This window comes from Urocampus carinirostris, chromosome 7 (assembly GCF_059441175.1).
Source record: "Urocampus carinirostris isolate Australia breed hairy pipefish chromosome 7, RoL_Ucar_1.0, whole genome shotgun sequence".
NCBI lineage: Eukaryota > Metazoa > Chordata > Actinopteri > Syngnathiformes > Syngnathidae > Urocampus > Urocampus carinirostris.
In genome coordinates, this window is record NC_142355.1 from 38,583,260 (window position 1) to 38,595,894 (window position 12,635).

The following is a 12,635-nucleotide window of genomic DNA, read 5'->3' on the forward strand; positions in this document are numbered from 1 at the left end:
CTCTCCGAATGAAGGTGACGTCGCAAGAGAGGCTGGCGTTGTACACAACCTCTCATCACGTGAAAAAGAAGAAGAAGGGGAGGGAGAAGAAGAAGACAAGCTCTTATTCTCTTTGCCTACTTGTATCGTTGCGGTCCACGTATTTAAGCAGCCGGACGGTGTCACGCTAAAGTCTTGCACATCCAGCCCCGGTTTCATCGGAAGGCGAAGTGAGTAAATGCTCCCGCGTTGTCGCGGTTTTTTTGTGTGTGTTCTGTTGCAGTTAATTCGGAAATGTGGTTGCGGGGTGTTTGAAAAAAGAAATGTGGAGTTATGTGCTATAAATTGCTTCAAGTGTAGTCCGATCGAATACAGAAGTTATATACTCATATGTCCTTGTAACGAGGCCCTTAAACCCGTAGGTAAACATTCCAACTTTGCAGAGTCCTCGTCATTCTCACACATGTTGTCGTCAGGCCTTACGTTATTACTCATTTTAAAACATTGAAATCGCCGGTCATTGATTGAAAAAAATTGCAGCATTTGTCCGCCAGTCGGCCAGACTACTTGAACATGTAGGGAAAGGTGCAAATAGAGGTCATTCATTGTCATGGACACACACTAAGCATAAGATCGTTTGCTAATAACAACATTAGATCAATGCGACTCGGTGGCTTGTGTGGCAAATACAAGTGCTTTTATATACACGTGACCATAGACCATCATTTACAAGGGAAGAATCGGCCAAGCTTGACAGGTGTGGCACTAACAGAATCATTTAATTACAACGGTGTGCAAATAATGACCCTGTTTAATGTGCCACGCGGTGAGTGGCGCCGTTCAGATAAATACATAAGACACGTCTTCCATCTTAGAAACTGCATGTTTTTGGAGTAGTTTGGTGTTTAAGTCAATGCTGCGTAGTATTTACAATCACAATATATCATGGTTAACATTACGTAGGATGGTGTAGGTCAGGGTACATCGTTAGCAATAGCAACATTTGCTTGAGACGTGTGTAGGTGTTTCAAAATTGCACGCAACGTATGGTTACATGTTTGCAGGCATGCCTGCGAAGGTTTATTAGTGCCCCAGTTCGTTTTGTTTCGAATTTTCTTCTGTATCCCAGCGAGAAGCAGCCGTCGACCTTTCCCCTAGTTTCTGCAGTGGAGGCTGGGTCATGTGATCAGGGGGGAGGGGCACTTGCCAAGTGTCGGGACACTGCATGAAAATGCATTGCCCACGCGTGGTGTCCTTCAGCCAGGACCACGTCTACTGTCCTTTTCAGAGCATATATCTTATTTGATCGCCCACCTGCTGTTATAAACAGCATTGTCCCATTTAGTGCAGTAGTGCACTAGTTATTATCATGCAATGGCGAATGATCAGAGAATCATTGGATCACTACACCACAGGCCCACATTTTCTGTTCCGAATATGTAATTGCTGTGTTCAATTCATTTGACTTAACAGTGTTCCCTTGCTATGTTGCGGTTAAGCTTCTATAGCTTTACTACGTTAAAACCTATGAGTTTTTATTAAAATTAAAATGTCTTCATATATTTTTACCTAGTATTCAAATCATTTATTTTCACTGAATAAGTATTTTTTGTACCAATAGGAGGCACTAAATATTACACACTGTCCTTTTAAAGTCCCAGTTTTTAATATTTGATCACGAGATGGCACATTATTGTCTAATGTTAAATGGTCTGCATTTATATAGCGCTTTTCAAGTCAATGAAGACCTCCCAAAATGCTCTACTATGTGCTTCACGCTTAACCATTCACACACCAATAGGGTGTCAGCAATTCAAGGCACCTACCTGCTTATTGGGGACATTAGGAATTCATTGTCTTGCCCAAGGACACTTTGACATATAACTCGGAGAAGCTGGGAATCGAACCTGCGACATCTTGATCCCAAGGCGAGCGCTCTAGTTCCTGAGCTAATGCGACTGTAAACCAGTGCCACAGGGCAGAAGGAAGATGCCAGAAAAAATGGCAGCGACCTTAGTAGGCATTCCACCATAAGTGTCCTCTCTGATATCCAGGGCTTTCTCGGGGAGGGTCGCGGGCGTCCGAGGACATTGTGAGCAGACTGGAGGACACTTTCCTTGAAGGCCGCCCAGTCTGTCCGCTTGTCAGGAGCCAGGGCATCGAGAGTGCGGCGGATGGAGCAACTGAAGTCTCTGGCGATGTTGGGGTCGCTGAGTCGGGGCGAGGCAGAGTCTTGTGCTGGTTGGCTCGGAGCTTTAGCTTGAGCTGGGCCACCAGCAAACGATGGTCTGTGTTGCCAAGCTGTGCTCCTCTGAACACCCAGCAGTTGGTTACAAACGACTTCCAGCGTCGTGATATCAGGATGTGGTCCAATGCCTTCCTGGTTCTGCCATCTGGGCTGTACCACGTCCAGTGATGGATGCATTTCCAGGGAAACCAGGTGTCAGCAACACAGAGGTTGTTTTGGTGGCAGAGGAGGAGGACGCGCTTGCCATTGTCGTTTGTTGTGCTGTCAACGAAGGTGGTGCCGACAGGTGAGCCGGGGACCGATCATTGCTGGATAGAGTGGCGTTGGCATCAGTGAGGATGATGGTGACGTCGTGTGGTGGGGCTTGGTCGACAGCCTGGTGGAGTTGGTCAAAGAACGCGTCCTTCGCATCCTCATCAGCGACATCGGTGGGGGCGTAGGCGACGATCACTGTCATCTTGCCGTGATGGTGGAGGAAGCGAGCAGACAGTAGTCTGTCGCCCTTTGGTGTCCAGCTGATGAGGGACCTCCAGTGGGCTGTTGGAATGGCAAGAGCCACACCGTAAAGGCCGGTCCGACTCTCGGGGCCACTCCAGATGTAGCAATGGTTGCTAGCTGTTGTTTCACCATTGCCTTGCCATCGTACTTCACAGAGCCCTGCCAGGGTGATGTTATAGCGACAGCTCTCGGGACAACAGGGTGGCAGCTCCGGGGCGAAGGAGTGTCTGGACATTCCAGGTGGCGACACGAGTCTTACGACGAAGGTCGTTCCGTACTCGTTGGTCGGGGGCAGGCTGGGGTCCGTTACCGTGTTGGTCAGTCCGGCTTCTTTCTCTGGTCAGTTTCATAACAAAGGGGGTTTCTCCTGGGTGAGTTGTTAGCCCTCCGCAGGATAGTCGGTTGGTGGGGCTGCCACCTCACAGCGTACTGACACGCTGGGGCCTATGTTTGTCTGGAACCTACCCCGGAGACCGGCCCGCCATGGGTGACCCTACCAGGAGCAAGCTCCCGACGGTATCACTCTCCAGGGTCACTGGAACACGCAAGCCCCCTCGCCACATCAAGGCCAGACCCATTCGAGGGGGTCTTGTGACTAAAGAAGTACGTTTTACAGTAAACCTTGCTTTAAGTGCCATCTCCATGCAATTTGGGGCACTTACTGAAGGTAATAGATTTATTACTCCTGCATACAATTTAAAATTATTATTAATGTTTTCATTATCAAGGCACTGATTGTTATATCAATTATTATCAAACAAAACAAATATTGACACAAAAGGCCGTTGTAGAATTTTCAACATGAGTGGAGTGAGGACAAAATGTAGTGAAGTGCAAATTAGCTGCAACAATGTATGTTTTCTTTATAGCACCTCTGCAATAAAATGCAAAGTTGCAAAATATATACAATTGACATTCCCATAAATAACAAATGATAATAAAAGCTTCGATCTTTTCACAGATTGATCTAGTTTCAGTTGAAGACTGCAGTGATTTCTTTCCCCCTAATGTACATTTGCTTTAATTTGTCTCTCCATTGTTTTATCAGGGATGTGATTTTTCCGACTATAGTCGGAATTCCGACTTTTTCACTTTGACTTTTTCACTTGCGTAGCAAACAAATTAAAAATCCGACTGTCTCACTCTTACCTTTATTGCTATGGCGTACCCTGGCGGGCGTTAGAAAAGTTGCATAAATTGGCCGCATCGTTGTAAGAGCTGCAGGGTCTGAACAGCATTTGAACTGACCTTGCAGTATTTACATAATATTCAGGTATGTGGGCAAATTACTTTGTTATTTAAAACTTCTAAAGATGTTACTTAAATGATTAATTTAAGCATGGTTTGGACAAGTAAATTGGCTTTGCCCTGGACACCCCGGGGGGCCTGCGGCCCCCAAACCCCCGGCTAGGTTTCGGACTTTATCTCCTCTCATCAATCACATCCCTGTTTTATGTCAGGAGGTTGTGGCTGTGATCATTTTCTTTGCTACCAGAAGCATAACCCCTAGTTTATGTTAACCAGTCAATAATTCTTTTGGCAAAATTCCCAATACATTGGTCACCGGGTCCAACCGCAACTCTCAACCAATAATTAATTTTATCTCTGTCTGAATATAATATCACAGGGCAATTCCAGAAAATGTGTGTGAAATCTCCGACCCTCCCACAGTTACGCCAACATAAATGAGATGTATACTTATATTTTGAAGTGATAGAGGGTGAATAGATGTCTGGTTTAAAAGAGATAAACCCAAGGCTGACCAAGGAATTCAGGCAAAGGCCAGAATTAGAGTTTTGCTACTGCAGTAGGAAAAAGATTCGTCAGCAACGTGGCACGTTTTGCTGTCCGGATCTCTCTGGCCACTTCCGGTTCAGTAGCGCGAATTTATTGATAAGTCACGCATGCGCATTACACTACATACAATGGAAAAATAGTGAAGTGTGTGTGTGAATGATTCCTTGTGTATTAAAATAGAAAAACAGGTTAATTTCATAACAAGTTAATTTGTAACAAAGAAGTCTGAGAAATACACAATAACTAAAAGTAGCTTACTTTACAATAGAAGTAACACATTTTTACTGTCCATTCAAACTCCCTCCATGTCGGACTGCTGTTTTTTTTTTTGTGTGTCATTCTTTCAAAGTTTTCTCCCAGTCGTCTTTTATCACTACATTAGCTTCTTGTTCCCATTTCTCCTTAACCTCCATCTCATCATTACTAAGATCCATTTGCAGAGCGTATACAATTTTGAGATAACGCCCTTTATTAATTGTCCTTTTGAGTATGATCTCAATAATTCCTCAACTTTAGTTGGTTCCTTTTTCTTTGTTTTATATAAAGTCTTTGTTCTGTCTGCCGTACCAAAGAGGTACTACAACCCTCACTGTCATAACGAAATTCAATGCATACTTATTTGCATTAATTTATTGTGTTTGTGGCTTGTAAACCGTTGCCAACACTTTTAATAAGCAATTTAAATAGATTTCATCAGTTGATTGTTTCCGCCTTAAATCTTTGCATTGCAACAGACTCTTCACTGCTCTGTAGTTTGATGCCACTTATCACATATGAGTTTGGTTCTACGACACATGCTGACAAGTCTTGCGGTATTTTTTTTACTGGCCTAAAACTGAGATCTTCTTACTGCTTTTTTTTACAGCAAACAAAGTCTCCACCAAACTGTTGATTGTTCACTGCGCGGGGAGACTAACTTTGTCATTGATTGGCTAGTGACGAACGCGTGACAGTAGAAATTAAGCACCTTTGACCCATCAATATGTTGTGTAATGAATAGTAAGGCTGTTTGGATACACTAAAATCATTTTCGGTTTGCTGTGGTTAGCTGAAAGTTTTGTTTCCATTTATTTTAGGTGCGCAACAACAACCACAAATCAAGTTTGTTTCGAGAACATGGGAAAATGCAGAGTAAATTATTTTAGAAAAATGGTAGAATTTCCCCATTTGGAAGGTATATAGTAGCTTTGAAAAGAGAAAAGCCTTCTCTACTACTGCATAAATATTGAAGAAATACTACAGAAATACTATTTTCAAAATACTTCTGGAAACAACTGCAGTATTACTGTAATAAAAAAAACCCTACCAAACAAGTTGTGACAGAAATACAACTATTGTAATCCTACAAAATACTACAGATATAATAAAATACTACACAGATATTGCATCAGAAATTGATAGGTTGGTTGTAATATTTCTCAGAATTCACTGTTTGAATATAATATTATTCCAAAATATAAAAACAATCTTTCACACACACACACACATGAAGTAACGTTTCAATAATCAGTCTAATTGCATCTTTTGTACGTTTATCAATCTTATATTCTTTTATTGTGAAGTGCTCATGTGTGCTGTTTCTCCCTGACGTATAATAAATCACGCCCACGTTGTGAGCGGAGTCTCTTTCCCTTCTTCAACATCATGGAGGATGTGAGTAAAATCTGCTCTTGGTATAACGACTAGATTTTAACAATATATATGTATTTTATTTGCGTAAATATGGCCACGAAATAGTCTTAATAATGAATGACTTTAACAGAAATACTACAAAATATGAGCACCGTAATGTAAAATCTTGTAAAATACTACTATGGAAATACTATAGAAATGCATCCACATACTACGAAACACCTCAATAGTAATTCCATAGTATAAAGAAAAATACTGCTACAGAAATGTTACGACAAAAATATTATACAAATGTATGTAGTGAGCGATCTCTTATTATTAGATGATGTTTAGGGATATTGTGAGCTCAGGAAACTTATAAAAATTCTGTCATTACCTATATTTCATGTTGATAATGTCTGCGTATTGTCTGGACAGCCCTTTAAGACTTCTTGTGAAAAAGGGCTATACAAATATACATGACTATTATTTTTTTGAACACTCGGCATGATTGTGATTGGCACAACTATTTATTTTCAAGAATATTCTCATCACAATAATATCTAATTACTATGTCACTCATTTGTTGTAAAAATGTAAAACTCAAACGTTTCTAAAGCATTTGAAACTTGATTACTCTTTGCCGCTTTCTCCTGGTTTAAAGTCAATAGCGCAGCTCATTCATCAAGTACCGTATTTTCCACACTATAAGGCACACCAGGTTATAGGGCGCACCCTCAAAAAATATTTTTTGGTCCTATATCTTCCATACATAAGGCGCACCGGGTTATAAGGCGCTACAATGGGAACGTCGACAAAACCGTCAGATAGTTCAGTCAAACTTATTACCCCCTTAACATTCCGAAACCTTGCAAAGAAGCAAATACGTGTCTCAGACATATACGGAAACAGTGTCTGTACGATGTCACTCAAATGCATCGTTCCAAATATTATTCGGAAGGTTAAAGTCTTGGGATTCAAGAAATGCCAACCATTCCTTAGTTTCTATTTTCTTTTTTGCTCGCAATTTTACTGTGCATATGACAATAAACACTTGGAATTGAGTTTAATTTAAAAATAGACTCATCACAGAAACATCAAGATCAGTCTGAAACAAGATACTGGGATATTATATAGCCGGAGTATCGTTGCGTTCAATAATAATGTGCAACCATGGTCCTCTTATATACGTGAGTGTAGTAAATCCAGGAGAGTAAAATATTTACAAATACAGAATAATAAAACATTTTTTCTCTATGCCGTAGTTCAAGCAAACTTGCTATTCAGATTCATCTTTTTCGGCCAACTGCAGGCTTTGTTTAGCCTATGCGAGCCTGTAAATGATAAAAAGGATCCGCCCCCTTTACCTCTGAATAAGTTTAGCCAATAGTGATCGATTCAAATAATGATTGACACATTGGCTGGGAAATGAAACGCCGGCATATGTATCCCAGCATACACCGCGGACCACATCGCCTACGAGGAAAAATCTAGTCGGTGGCTGCTTGCCTTTGTTGCGAGACCTTGCGACTTAATATTGATCCATATATAAGGCGCACTGTATTATATTGCGCATGGTCAGCTTTTGAAAAAAAATAAAGCATTTTAGGTGCGCCTCATAGTGCGGAAAATACGGTACATGCATTTCTTGGACATGCTCGAATGAACTCTTCTTTCTTCATCTTTTTGGGGGTTTTAGTTGGCCTTTGGACTGTATTTGAAACAGACCTTTTCCCGCTTTTAACATTTTAAGGCTACACTAACAACTAAAAACTGGGATGATGAGCATATAAAGGCATCTCCAACCTCCCCCGTAACCTGCTTTCCTTGTACCTAATGCGTTGCGTGTTCCTGAACAGCGTTGCTAAAAGTAAGATGAAAACAGATAATCGTGGTTGGGAAAATAGGCTATTGTAAAGGCTTTTTAAACTCATTTGGGCAGGGTCAACACATACTTGACAGAGAAAATAACTTCCTTACACTTAAAACGACACGCCCCTCCTCTTGTAAGAAAAAACAAAATGCTGTAGTTTGGACAGTACTAAAAGTACAAAACATTTGTATAGCCGTGAAAAAACTAAAAATGTAAAACATAAAAACGCATACTGCGGCTAAACAAGTCCTATTTTTTTTTCTTGTCATATAACCGCTTATCTTATCTTATCTTATCATCTTCAATATGTACACAGAATTTGGCTTTAGGTGACGGCTATGACTTAAAGAACTCTCGTGTTAGTTGTTCCTTGTGGGGAAAAATGAGTGGATTTTATTTTTTGTATTGCAGACTGAATGTTTTTAGACAGCAGTTTAGTGGCAATTTATTGACTCAAAAGTGCTTTACAAAATAATTGTGATTTGATCTAAAGTACTTCCCAGTACAGTTGTGCAACCTCAGTAGCTTGAGCTGCTGACTACTAGCTTGTTAGACTTTAGATGAGCAACTTTAGCCATAGACTATTGCAACGATAAAAACAAAACGTCGCCGTACAGCAGATTACTGTGTATTGGAAATCTCTTCTTTTTTTTAAGTTCTCAAAAATTCTTGCAATTGTTGCAATTGTCAGGTTTCTTTGCAGTCAGACAACGCAATACAGAAAAAAAGTGTGTGAAAATGACGTCGTCACACCTGCTTTGGAGGCTTGTTATTGAGGCGTTGTCATCTGAACCATCACCGCCCTCTACTGCTCGCACCCCGAAAGGACAACTCTATTTAGAAAACCGACTCTTTTGACACGGGTCCCTGAGAAAAGACTGCACTTTTGGCTCCCAAATGGCTCCTCAGATATTTTGTTTTCTCTTTAATCATATATTATTATTATTGGAAAAACATTATGCACCCAATAATTTATTAATGATTAAATTTATGTTTTACAGGGGAACCCTGAAGAACACTTCAAATATAAATTAAACTATTCTCAGTTCTACAAAATCCCTAAAAATGCAATGCAATACAATAAAATGTAAATTAAAAATATTATCTCTACAGTGGTATAAATGGATGCAATGATGTAGAAGAAACAAACAAACCCTATTTTAACCAATTTAGTAACAGATCCTCTGAAAACCATGCAAAAATATGAATCAAGTAAAACAAAAAAGCTAAGGATCAGCAGTCAATGGATCAATACAAAGTGCTTTTGAGCAATCAATATTAATTAAAAAAAGTCCAAATTTGGTTCATTTTCCAGAATTTTATACATACAGTACTATCTTTTTGTCCTCGTATTGAACCCCTTATTACCCATTACCTATGGTGCCCTGCACATGCATTGTTGAAGCAGAATGGCAAAATTCACGTCAGTTTGTGGCAGCCCATTGACACATAAGATAATTAATAATAGATAGGAACAGCTCAAAATGGCACAAAGTATGTGCTAGCAGCAAGATAGCCACTTTTTTTTTTTAAATCATCAAAGCCAACGGGGGAAAAAACGTTCTTTTCATCAACGCTGGATTTCTTCCCTTGAAGGTACTGAAAAAACTGAAACTGGCTTCTTGAATTTGGCTATGAAAAAGGTGACCGAACCCTGTTGAATTTTAATGTTGTATTTTCAAAGACTGAAAAGTGCTTGATTTTTTTTTTTTTTTTTGGGGGGGGGGGGGATGCTCGAAATTGTTGCCATGTTTCTCAATAAGTCTGCTTAGAAATGACGCAGACAGTGGTGGCTTTGCTTGGCCATTGTGTTTCTTCGTCATTCGTGATTAATGGTAGCTGTACATGTACATGCTATACCTAAACCTGTTAATGGTGCAACGATTATGTATCAATTCTGGACATTTATTATGGGACATGCAACTAATTTAAGTAGCATTTCTCAGTGGTAAGTTGTAATGGGAGGAACTTCCTGCAACTGAAATTGTAAGCTACATATTACTGTCACTCTTACAAAACACGTATACGTGGAGAAATTTGACCCAAATAAATTTGCAGTTTACTCAATATCTAAAATCCAAATTCTTGATAAATGCACACTTAGGGTTGAACATGTAAATCGCAGATATATTTGTGGCTCTGCAAAATACATGATTCACACCAGATTTTTTTATTTTAATAGTACTGGAGAAATTTCATAATTGACTGAGTACAGAAATTATTTGTAAAATAATTTTTATAAAGTCATTGTTTTTTTTTGTGTTAAATACTTGTAAATTGGGTTTGTTCTTTGGTTTGGAATTGGAATTGTCTGTGTTGTCATCCATTTAAATGTTTTGTAACATGGTATTCAACAAGATTAGACATGGCACTCGAGGGTAAAATCTAAAATATACAGTAGATACTTTAGAAGAGAAAGGAAATAAGACTATCCAGGGTTAATAGGCATAAAACAATTACAACATAGTGTTTTGATAAACTTCCCAAAATTATAACAATATTTCCAATAATAATGCAATGACGAAGAATGGTGCATTGTAACATTGTGCAATGAGAATAAGTTCAATAACATTTAGCAGCAGCAATTTAAAATAAGCGCCTTGGGAAGTCTTCATTGACTTGAAAAGCACTATATAAATGCAGATCATTTCATTTAAAAGCCAATATACCTCACTAGGTATATATTGTTGGCCTGGAGAGGAATGGGCGGCACTCGGGTGTACTTTCCCAAGACGCACCACAGGAAATGGTGCCCCTATGACCCTAGTGGTTAAGGGAAATGCCAACCCAACCACGGGATCCACCCATATTTTCAGTTACGTGCATTGTATATTTTCTAATGTACATATAATAGAGTAATCAAGCATTCCCCGCAAAAAAAGAGGGATCACTGAAAATTGAACTTGATTGGTTTCTAAATACAACAAAAATAGTTTTCTTTTTTTCTTTTTTTTCTGCAGTAACTTTGCACTACAGCAGCCGCCATGGCAGAAGCTCACCAGGCAGTGGCCTTCCAGTTCACTGTCACCCCAGATGGCATCGACCTGCAGCTTTGCCACGAGGCTCTCCGCCAAATCTACCTCTCGGGTCTTCACTCCTGGAAGAAAAGATTCATTCGCTTTAAGGTAACTCTGAAAACGCTTTGTTTGCGTTATCGAGCCAACTGACATTCTTGAACCAACTTTAATTTGCCTTCCCTTTGTTTTGACAATCATTTACTGTGCAACAGCTTAGTTTGAACCTGTTATTCTTTGTCAAAATGCTCCTCTTAGAACAGGGGTGGGCAGTCAGAAGCCTTATCGGGTTAACACGTTTGGGGAAGGGGCTAATCCTGGAGATCTATATATTTTTTCATTTATGGATGAATATACATGCAGACTTCTAGATGTTACATTTGTTTTTTAAATAGTTTGGTTTCATCAAATTGGTGTTAAAACAAAATTAAGGCAAAGTGATATATGAAGTCCGTTTAAAGCTCTAGATTTGTTATGTAGTTTTGTAGTATTACTCTAGTTGTATTTTTAGTGTTTTTGTTGTATTTCTGCAGTCGGATCTTTGTCGTAATACTGTAGATTTTTTTTTTAAATTATTTTTGTTCTGTAGTATTTTTTGTAAAATGTCTGTAGAGCAATTTTTGTGGTATATCCATAGTATTTTTGTAGTGTTACCATAGTTGTAATTTTGTATTTTTTTGTAATCGAATAATTTGTATTTCTGTCATATTTCCCTAGTAGTGTTTCTATGTTATAGTATTACTGTAGTTATATTTCTTTATAAATATGTTTTATATATTTCCATCGTAGTATTTTTGCAGTATTTTTACAGTATTTTTTTTTTTCAATCTTACTGTAGTCTTGTACTTCTGTTGTAATATTTCTGTAGTATTATTCTAGTGGTCTTTTTGTGGTGCTTCAATGTTTTTTCAGAATGAGGTCAAAATAATAAATTACGTCCTTGTTTTTAAAGTACTAAAGTAAATATATTGATTTGTTGTAATTTTCAAGTATTTATGTTGTAGTATAGTATTTTGTTGTAGACGCACAAATTGACAAAGTTGGCACCCAAAACCTTTTTACAGTATTTAGTTTTGTACTATTACTGCAGTTGTTGTTTTTTTTAGTATTTTTGTATTCTTTCTGCAGTTAGGTTTTTGTATCTACGTGGTATTTTTGTAGAATCTCTTTAGTATAAATGTAATACTGTAGTTGTACAGTATATCTGTTGTAATATCCCTGTAGAAGTATTTTTGTATTTCTGTTGTAATATTTCTTTCATAATATTTCCGTAGTATATTTAGTATTTCCATGGTAGTATTTTTGCTGTATTTCTATAGTAGTGTTTTTTTTCTGTATATCCAGATTAGGATTTTTGTAGGAGTATTTCTATAGTAAATATGTATTTTTCAGAATGACAGCAATATGATACATGTTCTCTGTTTTTAAAGCACTAGATTTGATATCTAATTTTGTAGTTATTTTATAATCTTTCTGTATAATATTTCTTGTAGACACACAATGGGGATGAAGTTGGCACCAAAAACCATTATTTATTAGCAGTGTTTGGCACGTTACTTTAAAAAAGTAGTTCTGGTCACCCACTACTTCTTCCCAAAAGTTAGTGAATTAATCT

At 38.6% G+C, this 12,635-nt stretch overlaps 1 protein-coding gene across 3 annotated transcripts in view; it reads left to right on the forward strand.

Moving 5' to 3' along the window:
* Positions 1–12,635, forward strand: part of cpt1ab (carnitine palmitoyltransferase 1Ab (liver)) — a 41,405-nt gene continuing 28,770 nt past the window's right edge. For 2 of the 3 annotated variants that reach the window (XM_088340900.1, XM_088340901.1), the window contains exons 1-2: positions 6–209; positions 10,967–11,131. In XM_088340900.1, the coding sequence (XP_088197026.1) occupies positions 10,991–11,131 (141 nt within the window). In that variant the 5' untranslated portion in view covers positions 6–209; positions 10,967–10,990. Of the gene's footprint in view, positions 210–10,966; positions 11,132–12,635 lie in introns of all 3 variants that reach the window. The other variant, XM_088340899.1, reaches the window with a different exon arrangement.